Below are 23815 nucleotides of genomic sequence, written 5' to 3'. Positions count from 1 at the left end.
GAAAGATAGTCTATTTCTGTTGAAGGCCAACAAATACATGAAGGTCTGTCTTCACAAAGCCCTGAACTGTTCAAAGGGAGTTATCCCTTGTTCTGATCTAAAGTGGGTCTCTGAGGCTGAGATCAATAAAGAACCATGCTTCAAGGAGTTACCGATGGAAATATTGTCACAGTCTGCAAGGGATTGGACAGAGTCCCAACCAACACCTGTTTCCTAATTTTTTGTTGCCCTATTTTTTTTTTTAAAGGTCATCAGAGTTGGCTGTTTGCAGGTGAATGTATTTCTGTATGTGCCATCACCTCTTCAATGCTTTAAGTGCTAGAAGTTCAGTCACATGTGAGATCATTGTAGGGAGGTGGGGGTGTGTGGCATTTGCTCTAAGGCAGTTCACCACAGTGAGTGTGATAGTCCAGCCCTTTGTATGAACTGCAGAGGCAGCCACCTGTCTTCTTGTAAGGACTGCCCCACCTAGAGGAAAGAAAAAGAAATTCAGAAAGTGAAAACAGAGAAAAAGATTCCCTTTTTTGAGGCTAAAAAGGCTAAAAAGATAAATTGAAGCCATTTTTTCTATAGTAGTACCTTCTTATGCAGCAGTGGCACAGTCCAAGATCAGTGTCGCTGTCCAGTTTTTATAGAAACACAAACACACCAGGCAAGGCGTTATATCCACCCCTTCCCACCCTGCATGGCAGTCTTCAGGGGTTGCTGGGCATGGGGGGAAGGTCTCTGGCGGAGACATGGTATCTGCATCTCGTCCCCCCTCTCATCCCTCCCCTTGTCAGCTGGCCCCTTAGGCTTGGGGGAGTGCATGGAATCCTCCTCCCCCACCAAAACCAAATAAGGAGGGAAAACCTGTGGGCTCAGTTCTGGCTTGGCCAGAGCTTCACACACCTCAGGCTAAAGGCTCAGAAAAAGAAACCAGAAAAATAGAGGTAAGCACAGCGTATAGTTTTTAGGCTTTATCTGACCATGGGCCACCACAGATGGAGGAGCAGGAGGCAGAGATGAACGGAGTGTTTAGAGGCTGTACAGTTTCATCTTCTTTTTTTTTTCACCTAAAAGAGATCCTCCCATTAGTTGTGAAGAACCACAAGGAGGAGTCTGTGCTGTGCAGACTGCGCACAGGGCACACTTTTCTTACTCCTTCTTACTTGTTAAAAGGAGAGGAGGCCCCTTGGTGTATTCCGTGTGATGAGCCTCTCACTGTCAAACGCATGTTCTTTGACTGCTGGGATCTGCATGACATTTGAAACAGACAATATATGGCAGATTCTCTGAAGGCTTTGTTCTGTGATGTCCCTCCATGGACACTAATGGACTTCTTGAAAGAAGTGAATATTTTTAATCAAATTTGAATGTTTTAAACTCTGGAAGATTTTTAAACTTTTTGAGTGAAAAGATTGAACCAGTGATTAGTTTTTATTCTTCTTCTTTTACCCTTGAAGTAGATGCTAACATGGCGATAGCTTTGAGATGGCTTTAGTGGTCAGCAAGGCTCTAAGCACCATAATTTGTTTTGACTTGATTTGGTCAACTTCAAGCAGGCATAGGCAGATGTGATGGCACAGGTCATACTGCAGATGCAGATTGTTCTGGGATTTACACATGTGGTTTAACAGGAGAGCCTAAGAATATTGAAAAACATTGGAGTGTGAGGAGCTTGGTCAAGGGAGTGGGCATGAAAAACAACAAAGGCAGTCCAAAGAAAGGAAGTAATGGGGAGATGGAGTGGAGGAGGAAAAGGGGGAGTGTTGTCTGATAGTTTTGATTATTGTTTTAGTTCAGTTGCAACACCTTCTTCTTCCTCCACTTTACGACAAACAACAGTATGTTGATGAAAACTGTCATGGTGTGGGAGGTTGCTGTTGGGCACAGTTCAGCTGGGCTAACAAGGGATGTGCTATTAACTGATAAGGGAGATGGGGCGCAGTCCACTGGTGTGTTTGCATCTCCAGCTAGGCAAAACCAGCTACTGTCGCGGTCACCGGGAATACACCCGATTGGTACAGCCTTAGCCTTCTACAACACTACTTACCAGTCGAAAGGAAAATTAAAAATAAAAAAAAAGTCCTGTGGTGGGCTTTCTTTCTTTGAATGCTTCTTGTCTGTACCACTTCATTTTCCATTTTTCAACGACTGTGAGGAGCTTATCATGTGGTCGTATTGTTTGTTGGATCTTGCTGCAGACGTCACTTAATCTGTATAGTTGATGCCTGAGATATTCCTGTAAAATGACACAGCTGAAATATACTTAATTGTTCAGCCAGCTCAAAATCATAATCTGTACATCCCATAATTTCCAGATGCTTTCAATAGAAAGCTCAGTTAGTTTCCTTTCAGAAAAAAGGTATGATTTGCATGACAAAAAAAATTAGCATATAGAATTTAATGTTGATTTATACCCATTTTCTCTGAAAATTTTGATGGCAGAGGCCCTGCAGCAGAAGTAATGTTCTCCTGGCAGTGAACCGGTTAGTGTCTGACCGTATGCTCTTTTCATTCATGACATTGCATCGTGGCCCACTGACCCATGACTCGTACTTCCCTCACTCAGATGCAATTTTCTGAGGTGGATTGTAATTTTCTGAGGCAACAGCAGCCTTCCAGAGGGTAGAATTTGCATTGAGCAGTTTTTGTCTCAGTTTGTGTTTCTCACTTACTGTTACAGTGTTGGTTGTTGGTATTGATTTTATTTGGGTCTAAAAGTACACTTAGTTGAAAGCTTGTAATGTTGTATGGTTATTGCTCTTGTTGCTGTTAAAGTTGTTGATGACATTGGTTGTTGCCCTTGTGTGCATGTGAGAGAGAGAGAAAGAGAGAGAGAGGGGGGGGGGGGGGAGAGAGAGAGAGAGAGAGAGAGAGAGAGTGTGTGTGTATTCTACAGCAAAGAATATTATTGTTTATTATTTTAATGATAATTCAATTGTAGTGATGGTGGTGGCGTCAGTGATGATGAAAAAGATATTAACAGTGCTGCAATCTTTGCAGCATTATTTAACTGCCTGCTGTCTGAAAATATTTTGTTCTTGTGGTTTCAGAATATTTTCCTTTTTGGACGTGGTTACATTGTGCCGATGTGCACAAGTTTGTAAGGTGAGTGGCCATCTTATGTTTATAGTTATATGCATAAAGATTAATTCATTGTTAATTCAGAAAGACCACAACCCTATCTGAAGATTGTTATACACCAAAAGTAAGGACAAAGTGTGAATGTGTGTAGAGAAAGGGAGGGAGGGAGGAAGAGAGAGAGAGAGAGAGAACGAGAGAGAGAGAGTGTGTGGAAGGGCTCGGGTGGGATGGGCTGGGGTGCTGAAAAATGTTTATAGTCCAGATGCCTTCTCTGCTGTTCTGGTGGTCATAGTTGGACACAACTGACTATTATACAGATACATATGCCATGACACATTCATTTTTGACTCACTTGTGTAAAGAAAGTGAGTCTATGTTTTAACCCGGTGTTGTCGGTGTGTGTGTGTCTGTGGTAAACTTTAACATTGACATTTTCTCTGCAAATACTTTGTCAGTTGACACCAAATTAGGCATAAAAATAGGAAAAATTCAGTTCTTTCCAGTCATCTTGTTTAAAACAATATTGCACCTCTGGGATGGGCACAAAAAAATTAAAAAAATGAAGCCTAATTATATGCAAACTGCATTTACTGTTATATTTTTTGTATTCTCTAAACTTGGCACTTTGTTCTGATATTCTGACACGACAACAAGAGCAGTCATTATTATCATTTTTTGTGCAAACAGGAACTTCTTTTGCTAAGCATGGAAGTATTATTTATTTTGCAAACGTTATGGCGCAGACAGTAAAGAAGGGAAATTACTCTGTAATTAATGCTAGGGGACTTAATTTGCTTTAAACTGATCTTTCTCATCTTAAACATTACATTTTGAAATTATACTCAATATATAAAAAGCTTGTGTATTTTACTCTCAGTGTACATGGCTTTCACTATGTTCATTCGCCCAAGTGGTCTTTTTCGGAAAATACTAAAATCAATACGAGTGGACTTTACAGATCTATTGGCTGAGCCCTGAAGGTCATGGGCAAAAATCAATTGCGTACACATATTTATGCACATTCAAAGCACGTGCTCATATTCCTCGCGAACGCGAACAACGCCATTTTGTTTCAAGTTGTTGACCTGCCCGTTCAATCCTATATTCAATGGACAATGCACGATAACATGTGATGGAAAGTTGGAGAAGGAGACCGTTAAATATTTATTCCGAGAAAGATTTGAGAACGCCTCATCACTTACTGGATTATGCCCCAAACTGCCATAAAAATATCAGCAGAATCAGTCGGAATTCACAGTTAAAAATTGTAAACCATGCGAGTTAATACCCTTGAACTGATCACGATGAAACGAAAAAATTTCCAGTCTTGACTTTTCTGAAAATGAAGTCCTTTTCACTTCTTACGCCATTTAGAAGTACTTGTACTTGGCTCTACATGTTATTAGTTTAACAAAATACTAAATTTTCATATCAACTTTAAAACTATAAAACTAGAATGAACATAAAAGAGAAATTGAATTGACCGTGTCGTACTACATTCCCGGCGGGTGTAACTAAACTTGTACATCTATCAAGATCTAGTGAAAACGGCTAAATGTTCAGTGTGATTGCAGCGATAGCCATTAAAAAGGATTTTTTATTTCCCTTACAGATTTTTTGAATGCCCAAAATACACCAGAATAATATGATTTAAACAGCGTTCTCACTTCGAATACCGCAATTGATTTATCGCCCTTTAAAAAAGTATGTTCAAATGTTAAATTTTAGAACCGTCAGTTAAGGAGCCACGATAGTGTAATGGATAAGGCAGTTTCTTCTCACCCGAACACGCGGGGTTCGAATCTGGTTAGGACTTTTTTTTTTCTTTTTTTTTTTAAACGTAAAGCTTTATAATAACAAATACAGAACACATTTTAACATTAGATTTTTTTTTTTTTTTAAGTGTATCACAAGTGAGTCTTGAAGGCCTTGCCTCTCTTGTTTACAAATCTTTTGATGTGGATTTATTCCTGGTGATGTCTGCCCATGTGTAAATCACTGCGTTTCATTGAATCTGATTGGCTTGAAAAATACTGTTTGTTTTGTTCTGATCAGTCACAGCTAGCTATTTGTTTACAAGTAGATTGTTCAAGCATGATGATTTTAAAACAGTTTAACATGTTCTGCAGCCCATAAAAAGTGTCTGTGGTCTGCTGGGCTTAACAAATACATATAAACAAACATGATTTTATTTTATTCGATGTGTGTATATGTGAGAAGTGTGTATGTGTTTGTGTGTGTGATTCTGTATGTGTACATGCACTTGCATTCCTGTGTGCATGTTTATATGCATGGTTAACATCAGACACTTTGATCTGTTGATCGATCTTACACCATGGCATGACCACCAGAAGTAACAGGTATCATGAAAATTATTGTTGCACTTCCAGTTGTGGAACATCCTGGCCCTAGATGGCAGCAACTGGAAGAAGGTAGACCTGTTTGAATTCCAGAAGGCAGTGGAGGTAAGTGTAGTGACAACTGATATTCCACAACAGAATCTGTCTGAGGATGACTATTATCACAGACAGCTGGAGTTGAAGTTCTGACCCAAAATCATACCACCTTTTCAGCTATACTGTAGCATAATGTATAGGACTTTGTGCAGCTGACAGATGATGTTCACAAGTTAAAACCTTATCACCTTTTGAGCTGTACAGTAGCATAGTCTGAGGCCATCCTACATGTGGCAGTATATGTTCCTGTGGGACTGTGAGCGTTGGTAGGCGAGAGAGTGGGGAAGGGACTGCACAACTCCTCCTCACTGAAAAAAAGTCACCTGTGCTGGTCAGGCACTTGAGCAGTTTCACCAGAGATGCCTACGAAAGATCCTCGGCATAAAGTGGCAAGACAGGGTCTCCAACCTCCAGATCCTAGGGAGGAGTGGCCTGCCCAGCATAGAAAGCCTGCTGATCCAGTGCCAGCTACGCTGGACAGGACACATTGTCCGCATGACAGACAGCAGGATCCCAAAGTTGCTTTTGTATGGCCAGCTGAAGGAAGGCCACCGCGAACTTGGAAGACCCTGCAAGCACTTCAAGGACACCTTGAAGACAAACCTCAAAGCCTTTGACATAGAAATCGCTTCCTGGGAAACCGATGCCCTTGACTGCTCTCGCTGGAGGATGCTGTGCTGTAGTGGCATAAAGACGTTTGAAAACAAGAGAACACTGGCCATTAAAGAAGCGTGAGCGAAGGAAGCAGGGCTCAACTTCTGGAGACGTTTTCCCTTGCAACACCTGTGGGAAGTGCTGCGCATCCAGAATCGGCCTCTTCTCCCATATGAGGACACACACCGACAGATAAGCCTGCCTGCATACACATCCGTCGGACTGATGGGAGACTCCATCATCATGGTAGCACAGTGTATAGGACTTAATACAGATGACACCTAGTGTTCACGTGTTCTGACCCAAAACCTTACTGCCTTTTGAGCTGTAGTGTAGTGTATTGTATCAGAACATAACTTTTATTTATTTAATTTTTTTTTACATTATTAAGTGCCATTTCCATTTAAAATCCAGTGTAATATGGTTTTCTCTTTAAAAAAGACTGAAATTATGACTTTATTAATGTACTATATTCAAAATCTATTGTTAAAATCTTATTTATTCTTTTATACTCACATCTTCATAATGATAAGTGATATTGGCTGGTGCACAGTTGTTACCGGTGTGTCCTGATGTGTATGACGTACTTTTGTAACAGAATCGAAGAAAGCTTCTCAAGTGGTCATTTGTTTCAAGTAGCTAACCATTAAATTGGAATGAAAAGATCATCACCACTTCCACAATTTTTCCACTAATTGAGCTTCAGTTTTCTTATGTATTTTAAGGACAAAATCAGTATGATATGAGACAACCTTGACTCATCCTTACTGAAGATTCCTCCTTTTAGTGAACCCTGATTCTATGGTCTACCTCTAACTCAGTTCACCCCTGTGACTCAAGATCTAGTCAAACATTCACTTCTCTCTTCTCTACTTAAAACATGTGAACTTTATCCCATCCCTTCAGATCTATTTCTTGATTGCCTTGACATCCTCTTGCCTTTGGTTACTAACATAATGAATGACTCTGTAACACCTAGAAACTTTCCTGATTCATACAAGTGCTCTCTGGTAAAACCTCTGCTAAAGAAACCTTTACTTGATCCCAACAATTTGAAGAACTACTGCCCTGTTTCAAATCTTCTCTTTCTGTCAAGGTAGTTAGAGTGTCCCATTCTTCTGCAGCTTAGTGACCCTTTGACTCACAACTTACTCAGCCCTTAAAAGTTAGCATGCAGACATTATCATAGGACTGAAACTGCGCTTGTAAAGACCATGTATGATATTTTAACATCCTTGACATTGGTAAAATCTGTGCTCTTGCATTGCTTGATCTATCTGCCACTTTGATACAATTGACCATGCTGTCTTGCCAAATAGACTCAGGTACTGTTATTATTTTTTTCTTCTCCCTGTGTAAGTTTGTGTGTGTGTGTGTGTGTGTGTGTGTTTAATGCTTATTGTAAAGCGTTTGTAATAACACTTGATTTTCTTTATAAATGTTTTTGAGTGAAACATATTTAGTTTATATTTTAGAGTAAATGACACATGGTTTTTCTTACCTAGTTAACATTTATTTTATGTTATTACTTTTATTATTGTTTTCCATATTTTCATAAATGTTCATGTTCTAAAAGTAATTGTGCTTGATGTGTTTAATATTATTTGTGCTCAAGCCAAAAGATTTCTGTGCATTTACAGACAATAAAGTTGTATCTTATGTGTGAAGGAAGGTATTGATGTATGCATGAAGAAAGATTTTGGTGTGTGTGTGTGTGCTCTTTGAAGACATTAATATATGTATGTTGTGTGAAGACATTCATATGTGTTTGAAGGAAGGCATATATAAGGACTTTAAATAGACACCTGTCTTGTATTTAAGAAAATATTGATTTATTTATCAAGACATTTTGCCATAGCGATATATGTGCTTTATCCCTGATATATATATTTTTTTAAAGTGGTGTTGGTTCCTGGAAATACAACATTGGGGTAGGCATGTCTACATTAATGTTTGTGGCAATGTTTGAAGGGAAGATGTTGATTTCTTTTTTGTTTTTGGAGGGTGATGACTTTGAGCAATTTGTTAGGGCTTGGTGGTGGAGAACCTGTCCAAAAGGTGTGGAGGGTTTCTCAAGTCGATGAGCCTGCGGGGCTGTCAGGTCATTACGGATCAGTCTATGAGGTTGGTAGTTTGTGTGGATCCCCGGTCCTTAACTGGCTGTCTTTCTGTGTGTGAGCTTGGTAATCTGACTGTGTATACCTGTGCATATCATCAGATTCATTTTGAGAATTTTGGGGTGGGTAGTTCAGTGTGGATCTGTCTTCTTTACCGAGTTCAGTAAGTGTGTGTGTGTGTGTGTGTGTGTGTGTGTGTGTGTGTGTGTGTGAGCCAGCTAATCTGTGTCAGTTCATGTATAACTGTGCCTATTATCAGATTCATTTTGTGAACTGGTCGCCAGTGGAATGGTCAGACCACAGCAGATTGCTCTCATGCTGAAGGTTGCATATATTAGTTTGTCAAGGCTATGAATCCTGGGACATGCGTGTGTTGGGGATCCATGTTTTTTTTTTTTGTTTTTTTTTTTAATTTCTTCTTCTTTACAACCATTTCAGTAATTTGATTTGTTGTTTTTATTTCTGTTTTTTGAATGTTTTCCCCCCCATTTTTTCATTCACTTGTTATTTCTTTCCTTTTGTTTTTGCTTTTACTCTGTTATCATTACTTCTATTTTTGCCAATCTTTCCTTGTTTCTTGTCAACTTCTTTTTCTGATTGCATACTTCAAATAGATTCTTGAGATTTTATCTGCACTGAAAAAAGTTTGGGTTGTCACATTGCAGAAGTATACATCCATGCACACATACATCAACGCTCACACATACACACACACACACACACACACACACACACACACACACACACACACATACAGGGGATTAAGTTAACAAATTAAAATCAAAAGATAAAATAGATTTTTAAAAGGATCATGGGCTTTCTTAAGTTAAAACAGCAGAATTTGGTCCCCAGTCATTTTTTTGAGGAGATGGATTGAGTGACACATTATATTCTGTTGACATCATCATAACCACATTGGTTTTTGACTTTCTTGTTATTGTTATTATAGTTGGGAGGGGTAGGAGGATTATCATAATTCATATGCATAATTTTGGTGTCATATACTGTACCATGTCAAACTGATGCAAACTAGGCCTATCAGTTTGCTCTGCTTGGCCAAATTTCGCGCGGCTAACAGTGAAAAGACGAGCAGTCTTGGCCCGGTCCGCTCTCAGCCAATCAAACGCCTCTAAAAGCTATAAGCGCTGAATCATTCCTTTGGCCAAGGCTCTCCACGCCATCTTGTCAGGTTTACGCTCTGTCTCATCTTACGCTTTTTTTTGGCTATTAAGCGTATTCATTTGGCCTTATTTTGCTGCATGCGGCTTGTCTGTATTGTATTCTTACATTCTGTGTACTCGATTCGACTCGGCACCCTCGATTCGTTCGTTTTTCTCTACCTCTAAGTCGATCCTGTCTTTCCTTTCTCTGTTGGGGGTCGGATTTTCACTGGGTGCCTAAGCGTGGGTTCCATGCCTCGTGTGCCATACCACGAAGGGAGGGATCATGATGCTGGGACTGAGACTCGGCAAGAGACTCTCCCAGGCCCGGAGCTCATGATTCCTCCCGATACGGACCGCGGCGATGCGTCTTTAGACGCTGATCGCGGAGGCGACTTTCGTACCAGTAAAACGGTCATGAAGAGGACCGGGGGGAAAGAGGTACGAGCGTCGCCTCCCGAGGTGTCCCAGCGCGAGGCAGGGAGAAGGGGGAGTGGCAAGTCCTCTCCTGGCGGTGGGGACTCACAGCTAGGCGTGAACTCCCAAGGGGAGGCCGCGCCCGGCCGTTACCCAGGTCCCCACTCGGAGACGGCCCTCACGGGTCCCATTGTTGTTCCCCCTCCTCCCTTCTCTGTCGATGCCCCCTCACCCACCTCCTTTTGGTGGGGGAGAAAAATTTGGTTCGGGGGGGGGGGGGGGGGGGGGGGAAGGATCTCTACTTTGACCACCCCGGGCCAAGCCACCCAGTCTCCCCACGGGAGGGGATTCGGGGCGCGTGGCAACCTGCTCTGCAGGTCTTCCCGCTATCCGGCCGGTCTCCCCTGCTGGGGGAGGCCCGCGCGTGTCAGGCGGTTCCGGGCAGTCAGCCCGCTCGTCTTGGCCAGGTTTTTCCCTTCATGGAGGTCAAGGCGCCAGTGACCCTTGGGGTTCGGGTCACAGTATGGCTGGTGCCCACGGGTGGTTACCCCCATTCTACCCGTACTGGGGCGCACCTATGGTGCACGCTGAGTTGCCGGGAGTACCAAGGGCCAACCCCTTGTCCGCTCCCCACCGGACCCAACCCAGCACATCTCACAGGGTGACACGCACAGCCCCGACAAGTGGGATCGACTTCTTGTCGGTCAGGTCGAGCTCCTCGACCAATATTGCCACTCTGTCCACAAATCGGGCCTCTGTCAACCCACAGGTGACCTCCACGGTCACAACGGCCTCCTTGTCAGGACCGATGGCTGCTGAGGGGCCCCTGCTCGGCCCGGGGGGAGCCTGCGGTTCACACCTACACAGCCCTCGGTCCTACAGGGAGATGAGTGGGTGTTTGTCCCCTCACAGCACTCGTGGGTCCCTCTTGCATCCAGGGACGCCCTCTCTGAGAAGGTGTGGCACCCACCATCCCAAGCATGGTTGGACCTAGGGTCCACACGCTCCCCACCCGCTTCAGGCGTCAAGGACATAACAGCGGCGGCCATGGTCCTGGCTCGGGATCGTCCCAGCTCGTCCCGCTGGGCTGACCATAGCTCACAGGACGCCCCAGTGGGTACATCCACTTGGGATGGCACCCAGCAGGGGATGGACTGTGAACAAGAGTGGGAGCCCCTGTCTTCGGATGAGGACGAACAAGCAGATGAGCACTCTTCGCCCACATCCCAGGGGGACAGATTGAGCTCGCGCCTCCCTAGGGACCAGCCTGAACCAAACTCGGACTTTGCCAAGCTCGAACTGATCCTCCCCAATAGGGTCACGTATGCCGAATCAGTCCCTCAGGCTACTTTGTTACCCTTGACCCTCCTTACGCCATGTGACTCTAACTCCAGAACCACAAGGCGACTCAGAGTGCTAGAAATGGTGCAGGAATGGCTTAATAAGCCAGCCCGCACTGTCAGGGGTGCTGCTTCCATCCCTCCTCCAGGCAGGGAGTCCCTCTCTGCCCCGGGCGCTTTTTTCCCGGGAAAGTTCCTTAAAGATTCCTCCAAGGGAGGGGTGTGGTCCTGGTACACACAGGACCACCCTGCCTACAGGGAAGCAGAGCCCTCTGCGCAGGACAGAATGTTGGTCTCACAGCGCACCACCTTCCCCACTTCAGCTACCCTATCCTTTAAAACGTTAGCAGAGTGGGACAAATTGGCCCACCGCTGCCTCCTCTAGGTTTCCATGGCTTATACCTTCTTCGACGCGTTCCTCCACAGGGCCAATGAGCTGTGGGAACAGCGTCTGGTTAATCAGGACACGGGGTCTCCTTCCTCTGTCCCGCCGGGCCTCTTCACCGACCAGAGGTTAATTACTTTTGGCAATAGGGTAGCATCTGGTCTCAAGGCAGCTGCAGACACAGCTACCAGCCTTCACTTCAATACTGTGCTAGCGCGGCATGATGCCATTCTCCGCCTCTCTAACATTCCTGTGGAGGAAAGGGCTGTCCTGCGGTCCATCCCAGCACAGCAGCACTCCCTCTTCGGCCAGTATGCGCCCCATTTTGTCAGCCACAGGGCAGAGACAAACAGGGAGGTGGCCTCATATTTGGCCCACACCTCCCAGGGGCTCCAGGGTTCTATGCCATTGAAGAGACCGGCCACCAGGGCCCCTCCATATACCACGCCGCCCAAGTCAGAGTGGCGTGTGCAGAATCAGCAGCAGAGGAATAAACCACCTTTTGTCCTTCCAAGCCGACCATCCATGCCCAAGGCCAGAAGGCAGCACCCCCAATGACTGGGCCCCAATTCAGCACCGCCAGTCGTTCAGCCCCTCCAAGTAGGAAACTTGTCCCGGCATGCACATCAGTGGCGTGCTCTGGGACTCAACGACGGGATTGTATCGGTGCTAGAGTCAGGGTACATGCTGCCTTGGGCAGATGACCGCCCCCCTCTAAGATCCACTCCTCCTCCTTATGTGCCCAGCTCGACGGAACAGGAGAGCGTCTTAGAGAAAGAGATATCGCACCTACTCATCATAGGGGCGATATCTCAACTCTCGGACCCGGGCCCCGGTTTTTACGGCCGGTTGTTTGTGATTCCAAAGGTCTCGGGAGGGTGGAGACCAGTTTTGGACTTGTCCCCCCTCAACAAATTCCTCCCCAAAATCAAATTCAAGATGGACACACAGGCACAGATTCGGGAGACCATCCAATAAGGTGATTGGGCTACCTCCATCGATCTGAAAGATGCTTATTTTCATATCCTCATCCATTCGGCATCCCGTCGGTACCTGAGGTTCATGTGGAGGGACAAGGTGTTCCAGTTCCCGGCCCTCCCATTTGGTCTGTCCCTTGCCCCTTTCCTGTGTACCAAAGTGGTGCGGGTATTGGTGTCCATCGTCCGCTCGGAATCCATTCGTCTCTGTGTACCTGGACGACTGGCTTATCCTGGCCCAGTTGCAGGCCCTGTGCCAGAGTCATACGGCCAGACTTCTAGATCTTTGCTCCCAACTGGGCTTCCTCATGAACCAGGAGAAATGCAATCTGTCCCCAAGTCAGTCCTTCGACTTCTCAGGGATGAGATTCGACACGTGGTCCATGATAGTCTCTCTGACGCCAGATCGCTGGGACCGTCTGGCAGGCCTCCTCAGCCACTTGCACCGTTCCTTCCAAGCAACAGCGCGGACATTTTCTTCCCTCCTGGGCATGATGAAGTCCATGGCACCTCTCATTCCCCTGGGCAGGGTTCTCAAGCGCCCTCTTCAGAGGGCACTGAGGTTACGCTGGTCCCAGAGCACTCAGCCATGGGATACCCAGATATGTCTGGGCGAGTGGTTCCTCGAGGTGACATCAGAGTGGTTAATCACCCTCTTCAGACACAGGGGGTGCCCATAGCCCCACCTACTCTTCAGGTGGCACTCTTCACAGACGCCTCCTCCCTGGGCTGGGGAGCCCACTGGACTCACTCCATGCAGCAGGAGGAGCGCCTATGCCACATCAATGTTCTGGAACTGGAGGCAGTTCGCAGGGCTCTCTGGCACTTCATGGGGGAGGCCACTGGCAAGACCATCCGCTTGTTCACGGACAAGACGACGGTCGCATGTTATGCGAACAAAGGGGGGGAGCGCAATTGGCAGACCTCTCCCTGTGGACCGAGGCTCTCCTCCGTTGGTGCCACAGCAAGGGCATTGCACTTTCAGCGAGACACTTAGCAGGAAAAGCCAACATCTTGGCAGATGCTCTCAGCAGGTCCAAGAGTGTCATCCGCACAGAGTGGACCCTGGACAAGGACACCCTTCAGGGGGTGTGGGAACGGTGGTTTCGGCCGATGGTGGACCTTTTTGCCACAAAGTTCAACAAGAGACTTCCCACTTATGTCTCTCCGGTCACCGACCCAGAAGCGTGGGCAGTGGATGCTCTCTCTCTAGACTGGAGCAGTCTGATTGCCTCCGTGTTTCCTCCCTTTCCAATTCTGTCCAAGGTGATACGGAAAGACAGATTGGAATGCCCGCAGCTGATCCTCATTGCGCCGAAATGGCCAGCCCAGCCCTGGTTTCCGGACCTTCAGTCCCTGACACATGTTCCACCCCTGGAACTCGAAACCAAATCTCATCTGCTGAAGCAGCCTCGCTCGGGCACTCCTCATTCAAATCCTCAACTGCTCCACCTGCATGCATGGCTGCTGTGCGGTCAGAACTGTCAGCATCACCATTGAAGTCTTCGACCCCTCGGTCGGCCTCTGTGTTGGCTGCGCTGACCCATGGGGGTGCCTCCTCTGACCTCCTCTCCATAGTCACCAGAGCAAGGAGGCAGGGAACGTAGACTTTGTATGACTTTCGCTGGAAGAAATGGTTGCGGTGGTGTACAGCTCAGGGCATTCCCCCTACTAACCCTATGAGCATGCAACTGGCCAACTTTCTGGCTCACTGCTCCTTGGTTCTCATCCTGCTAGTTCTGTGCGAGGGTACAGGTCTGCCATCTGTACCACAATCAAACAGCTAGGTGGTCCCGCCTTTGAAGCGGATTTCCTGCTCAGAGAGGTGGCTAGGGGTGCCCCTCTGAAGGAAGCTAGAAACCCAGAAGAGTGCCCCTCTGGGACTTGTTCCTGGTGCTGGATTTCATTCGAAAACAGCCCTTTGAGCCATTGGGGACTATTCCTTTCGACTTGCTCACCCTCAAGACGACTTTCCTTCTGTTGCTGGCCACAGGCCGTCGTAGAAGCGAGATCCATGGTCTTAGTGGAATGCCACAAGATCTGGCCTTCCACAGAGATGGTTCCATCACTATTCGTTTCCTTCCAGAGTTTCTGGCTAAGAACCAAGACCCTGAGGTCCCTTCTCCCTCTCTGAGGGTCAGACCTTTGTCTGATATTCTTGCCCAAGATGATGAGGATAGGCATCTCTGCCCAGTTCGGTGTCTCAAATACTATTGGGATAGGTCTCGCCATAGGCGTTCTTCTCAGAGGCGTCTGCTCATCTCCCTCAATGAGAATTACAAGAGAGACATCGCTGCAGGCACCATTTCCCGCTGGGTTTCCCAAGTCATTCGTAGAGCCTACTCTCATGCACACAGGGATATCAGCTGTCTTCATCCCAGAGCACATGAAGTGCGGGCCATAGCTACTTCGGCTGCTTTCCGAGGCAGCCTTCTGGCGGTCTGAGAATCCCTTCATCAACTTATACCTCAGGAATTTCCATATGACCAGGGCTGACGGTTCCAAGGGGATTTCCTTTGTTGCGGCTAACACTGCCGTCTCAGTTACAAGGGCACCCCATATGAACCAGTAGGCGTTGCCCTCCTCCGTTTGCTTTAAATTCTGCATCAGTTTGGCATGGTACAGTATATGACACCAAAAGGAGGAGTTTGTATTATACTCCATGTTTGGTGTTACATATACTTACCATGTCAAACTTGAATGCCCGCCCGTCCGTCCCCGCGTCTCCGCCGTGGTTCTCATGGGGCATTTTCTTCGATGGCCACGGAATGATTCAGCGCTTATAGCTTTTAGAGGTGTTTGATTGGCTGAGAGCGGACCGGGCCAAGACTGCTCGTCTTTTCACTGTTAGCCGCGCGAAATTTGGCCAAGCAGAGCAAACTGATAGGCCTAGTTTGCATCAGTTTGACATGGTAAGTATATGTAACACCAAACATGGAGTATAATACAAACTCCTCCTGTTGTTTCACTGCTATCAGGTTAAGACTCACTTGTGTTCTCCAAATGATATTTTCTTTTGACGTAATATTCCAGAAGAACAAATGGGCATCCTGTGCATATCTCATGGACCATTGTAGTAGTTAGCATTTTCCTCTGTGTGTGTGTGTGTGTGTGTGTGTGTGTGTGTGTGTGTGTGTTCCCTTTTGGATTACACTTTTTTTTTCTTTTTTTTTCTTTTTTAAAGGAGAAATCAGAGGATGCGTTCAAGTTCTGCAAATGTGCAGGGCTGTCTCAGCATCCATGGAAGATTTTCGTGTTTTTTTTTTTCTTTTTTTTCTTTCCTTTTTTTTTTCTTTCTCTTTTTTTTTTCTTTTTTTTCGTTTTTTTGTTGTTGTTTTTTCCCTTCTTTTTCTTCCATCATCATTTTTCTCCTTTCTTTCTGTTATTTTTTTTTCCTCTCTCTTCTTTATTTTCATTTCCTTTTTTTTCCATTTCCTTATAACAGATCTTCCCAATGGCATTATCCATCGTTTTCAATGTCATGCAACACGAAAGAAGAAAAAACATAAACACACATGCAATGACCCCGCACACAATTACAGTGTCTGAATGAGAAAACTAGGCGCTCTCTCTCTCTCTCTGGAGGCACTATAACTATGCAAGAACAATATGTGTATGTTTGATGTGACCACCTGGTCACTGTTTTTTTTTTCTTTGTTTTTTTTGTTGTTGTTTGTTTGTTTTTGTTTTTGTTTGTTTTGCTTTGGTTTTTGTTGTTGTTGTTGTTGGTGTGTGTGTGTGTGTGTGTGTGTGTGTGTTGTTTTTTGTTTTTGTTTTGGTTTTTAATGATTTTTTTATATTCCTTCCAGATTTCTAAGGTGTAGCTCTGTTTCGAATATAAGTTCAAGATTCTTACATTTGCCGTATTTAAATTTGGAGATAGCAAGCCTTGCAACCAATAAGATAATGTTTACTTGTTTTCTTTTTGAATTTGATAATATATCAGTTTTAGTTGCACCAAAGAATGCTATTTTCTTGTTCATTGGGATCCAAGTGTTATACTTAGTAAGTATAAATTGTTTTATGTTGGTCCAGATAGTGGTGAGCTTGGGACATGCATAGAATGCATGTTCAGTGTAGTCGGTTTCTTGGCACCAATGGCCTTTTGGAATACACTTGGTATGAATGTTTCTGTGACTAATTCCAACCTGTGAATAGGATATATTTTGTAAATTATTTTATCTTGGTTTATTTTCATTTAAAAAAAGAAAACTTAGTTACTTGTCTGTTTTTTGCTTGACGGCTGTTTTATCTTTCGCAGTGTATTTGCGCGCAACTGCAGGCACATAGAGGCACTGATTTTGAACAACTGTAAAGAGATCACAGATGCGTAAGTGACTGTCTTTGTGTAAGCACTTGTGCTTGTGCATGTATGTTTGTGTGTGTGTGTGTGTGTGTGTGTGTGTGTGTGTGTGTGTGTAACATTGGAGTATGTTTGATATTTTAAATATGGTTAAACTCCCAGTCTGTTTCACTTTCATGTCATAAAAAAAGTGCTTCCACTTGTAGAATTGAATTTAAATTGTACAGTCTCTCAAATATGAATACATCTTCTCAATAGTTTCAGATTGGTTGCTTGTTACTGGTGATATTTAATTTTTGTAGAGAAAAAAAGGGATAATTCTGTGCTATTAGTGTGTCATCATGGGTGCATATGTGTATGATTGAGTGTGGTCAGTCATTTTTGGGCATGGTTGTGTGTGAATGAGCTATTGCCAGCACACTATCTAAATTTACTTAGAGAAATGTACTATGCAAATGCTATTCATTAACATTATTATTATTGGTGTCATATACTGTACCATGTCAGCCTGATGCATTTGAGTTTGACATAGTATATACCACCAAGCAACAAGTATAATTCAAACTCCTCCTTTTGGTGTCATTTATGGATATGAATTTAAGTTCTTCATACTGTTTGTTGCCCATCTGATCACAACCAGGTTGGATTAGAAGCCTTCTGCCCTTTGACACATTTGAGCACTAATTTTTTCAACTGAAAGCATGGATGTGACCCTGGTTACTACTGTACTATGTGTGTGCATTTGGCATGTATGTAAATAAATGTAAATAAACACCTGTTTTGGGATGAATATCAACACTAACTGTTCCCTTTATCTACCAATCTGAGACAATCATCAATACTGATTAAATACAATTTTATCAAGCTGTTTAAGTAAGGTAAGAAAACCATTTATTGTCCTTATCATACTATTAGTATAATATTTCACACACACACACACACACACACACACACACACACACAAACACACGTGCACATGTACACATACAAGTACACATAGCACACACATAGCGCGTGCAGGACATGTCCTAGCGTGCATGTGCCGTATTTACTGAAGTTGCTTCGTATACATTTCTGAGCACATACTTGATGATTTTTGCATTTGTGATTTGTGACTTATCCACTGACGACTTTTTGTGTTTGTTGTTGTTTATTGTCTTCGGAACTGTGTTCAGGTTTTACTTTTTTTTTTTTTTTTGGTCAGGCGAGGATTTGACGTCATGGTTTGAGGAGTCATGTCCTGTGTTTTTGTACTGGTGACTGAGCCAATGTCTTACCACAACTAACCCCTTGACACCCAAACTCTACCTTTTTTGTTTTTCTCCAGGACTTAATTGCGAGTTGTCTGTTGACGGCACTTTGCACATCTGATGATGACGATACAGTTTTATTGTATGAAATGGATATTTTGCTTCTTCTGTTTCAATGCTAAAACTGGGCAATGCAAGTTTGTCAATCCCTCCAAAAATATGCAGTGTTCATAATACTTGTGCATTTGGCTTTCATGCTGTTTAATTGAACACTTGACAAGTACAGCTTGAAACCTGTATACTACATGTATGTATGTACAGAATATTTTTGCAATGGTTTGATTTTATACTGATTTTTCTTTGGATTCTGAGAGACTTCCCTATATTTCGTACGGAAAGAGGGTATGGGGGAGGTTGGCACACATGCACACATGCACCCACTCACGGACACACACACACACATTTCAGGCTTATAGAACAAACTTCTACACAATTTGTTGTAAAGACTCAGTAGAACTTCTTGCTGAAGCAGTTTTCTTTTAATGAAGAATTCAAATGGGTAAAAAGATTATTCAGTAACAAAAGTAGGTAAAGTAGTACATTGCATAGCACTCTTTCTTAAAGAAAATGGCCACTTTATGTTGTATGAAGAATTTAAGCAAACTTAGTGGATTTTTCTACAGAATTTTGCCAGGAACAATCCTTTTGTTGCCGGGGGTTCTTTTACATGCACTAAGTGCATGCTGCACACGGGACCTTGGTTTATCATCGCATCCGAATGACTAGCGTCCAGACCACCACTCAAGGTCTAGTGGAGGGGGAGAAAATATCAGTGGCTGAGCCATGATTTGAACCAGTGCATTCAGATTCTCTCGCTTTCCAGGCGGATGCGTTACCTCTAGGCCATCACTCCACTCATATAGATATTGATTTTTTTTTACCTTTTGTGGTCACAAATCTGCAATATCATAATAAATAAAACATACTTATATAAAAGTAGATAATGATTAATCCATTACTTTGTCACTTTGTTTTAAAACTTGAATGTTTGTTGTCAAAGGATCCAGAATGTACGATTACTCACTGTTGAGAATGATATCGCACCCAAATGCTGTGCAAAATGGGGTGAAAAATTTGATGTTGAAAATAATCGGAAAAAATGTTTTCTGTATTTACATAAACTTTCTGATGTAAAAATGAAATGGTTTCAAATGTGAATTGTCCATAGGTGCATAGGGACAAATGTGATTTTGAAACAAATGGGGTTGTCATATAATGGCAACTGTAACTTTTGCTGTTCTGCAAAAAACGGCATTGACCACATGTTTTGGAATTGTCCAGAAATCCAAAAATTCTGACATGATTTTATCGCAGTGGTGAATGAAAAATATATGAATGGTTACAATATGCAGTTGACAAAAAGCTTCGTTATTCTTGGAGTTGATCGACATATACATAACATAATGATGCTACTTGTTACTTTATACTTGTATAGCCAGGGAAAGCAATATTTATATCAGTGTAAAATGAACAATACTAATCCATTTTTTCAGAGTATTTCTTAAAGCTTAAGCATAGGTATAAAAAAGGAGAATATATAGCACGAAGAAATTTACGGTATTCTGATTTTCAGAACACATGGATACCATAAAAAATCCAGTGTTCTTGGAGTAATCTTATTACTTCCACTCGGCTGCCTGACAAATGATTTTTGTTGCTGATGTATATTTTAATACATGTGTGTATATGTATATGTATGTGTTTGCTAGTGATGGTTGATACATACCTTCATCGCACACTTCTTACACAGTGTTTATGTGCTGGAAAAAAAAAAATCTTGAAATATTTTTTTTATTACCACGTAATATGTCCTCGAAGGCCAAACTTCCACTGAAAATAAAGTGTCATAACTGCATTCAGTATGTTAATCTATTTTGTGTAATTGAGTTCCGCTCACACATGAAATGCTCCAGTTGCTTGAAACTTTTTTTCTAGTCTGTTTGTGTGTTTTTTCTCCATTCATATATGTGCTTTTACTAACCTCTTTTCTCCTTATTTGTAGTACTATATTTATTTGTTTGTTTGTTTTTCTTTTAAAAAAGGCAAATGAATGTGATTGTTTAATACCTTGTACATGTGAACTGAATAAAAACAAGTTAAAAAAGAATTATGTCAGCTTTGGTGGTAAAGAATACTCAGTTAAAAAAAATGCTACACTTTACTACTCTGAAACTACACTTTTTGCCCATCCAAGCTACACTTGTATCTGTTTGAAGGATAACAGGTCTGGTAATATGCAAACCATTGTAAGAAAGTGTTCATGACCCCACTTTTCTGAAAGGAAAATGAACAGACTGTCAGTTTTTGATAGAAACTTATCTCATTGAGCCTTGCACCTGAGTATTGCTCTGGCGTCAGAATTCTTTTGATTAAAACGTTTTTCACATTCCTACTTATGCGTGAACTGCAAGGAAAGAGAGCTAACTCCTACAGTATTTCCGAACGTTTCCACACATAATTTGGAGGAAAAACAGCATACTTTCTTTACTTTTCTGCATCAGTATGGCGTGGAAGCCCACCAAGGCTGTAAACTCCCCAGTGTTGAATGGGTTAACACACTGGTTAGCAATGAGTGAACCATAAATAAACAAATTTCACATACATTCTAAATATATGTTACAGATTGTGAGTAAAAGCAGCTGAAATGAACCTAGAAAATATATGAAGGCTTAAATGTGTTGTAACTTATGTAATTACACAGTCATGAATTGCAATTCAAAGCTCTGGTATTCTACACATTTTCAGCTTATTATTCTCTCAGTTTCTTGGCAGCTGGTGTAGAACTGTAGTCAGCAAACTTTTTCTGATAGTCTAGGGGTTGTTTTTTTTCCCAGAGAAATAGAATTCACACACCCACACACATACATGCACACACATGGTCTTCACGTGCCACACCTGCCTGTTCCATACCCACTTGGCTCATGCTCACTTTCATACAATATCAAACGGGTAAACACTGACTTAGTTGGTACACATTGCAGGGGATGGGGGTTGAGTACTGTTGAGATTTTTTCCTGCAGGTGATAGCTCCCTTTCTTTGTTCAATGCCAGTGAGGTTTTTGAAATTCACACTGGTCCAATGATTGGTGCAAGGCACAAGATTGTTCCACCCCTTTCATCAGTCTCTCCCTCCCTCCCTGCCCCACATATCTCTTGAGTTCAACTCTGGGGCACCACAGAGCTGTTCTTGCCCTTCTCTCCATTTATTGCAACATCTGGCTATGCCATGACCCCCATCCTCCATCCTCTCTGCAAATCGTGTCTCACTTTAATTCTGTTCAAGCAATCCAATATGACAAGATTTTGTCATTACAAGCACTAACTTCATCGTTTTCAGTGGCTTGTAAAGCTTCTTTGGTGACCAAATCAGATAGGATATTTGCAACACTCTGTTGTTTCAAGTCACCAGAGGCAGGCTGTGCTTCGTCATCCATCATTTAAAAAATTTCTGAAAGGGGTACTGACAATTACATCCAGTAATTACCATACAGAGAGTGACTGGTTGTTGCTCCTTGTGGATAATTGGTGGCTATTGGAACACATCAACTTTAAGATAGAACTGTGAAAAATCCTGAAATGACTGACGTATATGTACATCTGGGGCAAAAAGCAAAGCATTTTGTTGAGTTATATATATATATATATATATATATATATATATATATATATATATATATATATATCGTGGGGCACTAAAGAGGTTAACTGTCTCTTGCAGTGGACAACAAAACAAAGTGCAGGAACATCTGCTCCTTAAAGGAGACAAAAAAGACTTTTTAAGAACCAGATATGTCAGTTTTAAGAAGCAGACATGTCTTTTCAAGAATTAAAAGTCTATTTTAAGGAGCATAAATGCAAGTGTGTTTTGTGCAGGACATGCCTGAATTTGGGTCTATTCAGCCATCGTCTGAGGAAGCTGGATGTCAGTTCCTGTACCAACCTCACTGATGATGCTCTGGAGGCTCTCAGGTAATAGCTGTATGTCACAAGGCCTGATCAGTGTATTGGGTATATGCAACAGTCATTTGCTTCTTTTATCTTTTTTAAGTGGATATGGTGTAGCGTCTGCATGCTTTGGCTCCTCCTTGAAACTGAAGATGAAAGTCTGTGTATCTCCTTTCATTTTCTTCCTGGCTGTTTTCTTTTTTTGTAATTTTTTTTTATTTATTTTTTTTTTTTAGGACTTTGCTTTCTTTGTGTTCTGCATTGTGGTCAGCACTGCAATGAAAATAGTGTGTTTGGCTCTTTATTGGCTTCAAATAGAATTTGGTATGCGCACGGGGTATTAAAATGACATTCAATCATCAGCCACTCCACGTCTAAAAATCAAATAAAACAAAGGTGGCTCACACCACGAGCACACACACACACACACACACACACAGTCAGTGGGATAACAAATTTGTAAAGTGTGAGCTGAGGGGTAACCCTTGTGTCAGATGTCTTCACTATTGGTAGGGATGTAATCAATATGATTGATTGATCTTCATCTCATGTTATAAGTCCCTCATGGTGTGAGTGTGTAGTCACAAAGACCACTTAACAAGGAACTTGTTTCTGGAATCTACTTTCTAGTGAGTTTGATTCAGTTTACACAGTCATGCTTCAGATACTTGTACATCAACAGGGATGTGAGAGCTACTCAGAAACATGTAAATGTGCTTTTCCATTTCATAGAAGAAAAAGCGCCTGTCAGTTGGGTGCATGTTATGATATTGTAACACGAAACCATAGCTGTAATATTAATAGCATTTGGTTTCATGCAAGCATGCGCAGTCACTCTTTGATCTTCAACAGTTTGTTTTGCATGGCGCATGTAACAAGTCCTCTGCACTAGTTACTGTTCATTGGATAACTGTCTCTGACACGTCTTGTGTGTGTCTGCTTTATCATAACATGGTGGCAGTGCTTAAAAGAACTTCATGACATTTCCAGCGAACTTTTGTTTACAGGCAAAGTGGCAGTCTAGACTGATGAATCCTCTTGAGGAACTGCAAGTCGTAGATCTAGACCTAGAAAATAATAGTACTAGTCTAGTATAGTTGTGAGGTCATGTAAGCCTTATGGCATTGTCTTTCTTCGTGTGGATTATTATTGATCTTTATTTTCCTTTCCTCATGTGGATGAACTGAAATTTATTTTGATTTAAACATGTCGTCAAACCACTGGAAGGTTTTGACTTTTCACACCCTGAAAGTTGGCCAGCATGGCGACAAAGGTTTTTGCGGTACAGAACTGCTTCTAAACTTTCTTCAGGGGGTTTTGATGTTCAGGTCAGTGCACTCATATATTCAAGGGGTGAAGATGCTGAAAAGATTTATAATACATTCAACATTATCACTGAACCACAGCAAAATGATGATGATCCAGCTCAAACTACTTTTGATGACGTCATTATTTGTACAACTGTCATTTACTCCCAGTGTAAATGTCATCCATGAGAAGGCCCAGTTTCACCTCATTTCACAAGCGCCTTTTGAAACTTTTGTTTGTACTTTGTATTATTTGGCTGAACATGCTGACTTTTATGATAAAGATAGTGCTGTAAGAGACAGACTATGACTTTTATGATAAAGATAGTGCTGTAAGAGACAGACTAGTTGTTGGGCTGTGTGACTGTGAATTCT

The 23815-nt window shown here is 42.7% G+C and overlaps 1 protein-coding gene across 1 annotated transcript in view; it reads left to right on the top strand.

Moving 5' to 3' along the window:
• LOC143290401 (uncharacterized) overlaps positions 1-23815 on the top strand; it is an 82452-nt gene that overhangs the window by 10799 nt on the left and 47838 nt on the right. The window contains exons 3-7 of the mRNA XM_076599804.1: positions 3039-3093; positions 5460-5534; positions 8209-8303; positions 16837-16905; positions 22062-22157. Of these exons, the coding sequence (XP_076455919.1) occupies positions 3039-3093; positions 5460-5534; positions 8209-8303; positions 16837-16905; positions 22062-22157 (390 nt within the window). The remainder of the gene's footprint in view (positions 1-3038; positions 3094-5459; positions 5535-8208; positions 8304-16836; positions 16906-22061; positions 22158-23815) is intronic.

This window comes from Babylonia areolata, chromosome 15 (assembly GCF_041734735.1).
Source record: "Babylonia areolata isolate BAREFJ2019XMU chromosome 15, ASM4173473v1, whole genome shotgun sequence".
NCBI lineage: Eukaryota > Metazoa > Mollusca > Gastropoda > Neogastropoda > Buccinidae > Babylonia > Babylonia areolata.
Note: the sequence above shows the minus strand (reverse complement) of the source record. Positions and strands in the feature narration are given on the sequence as shown.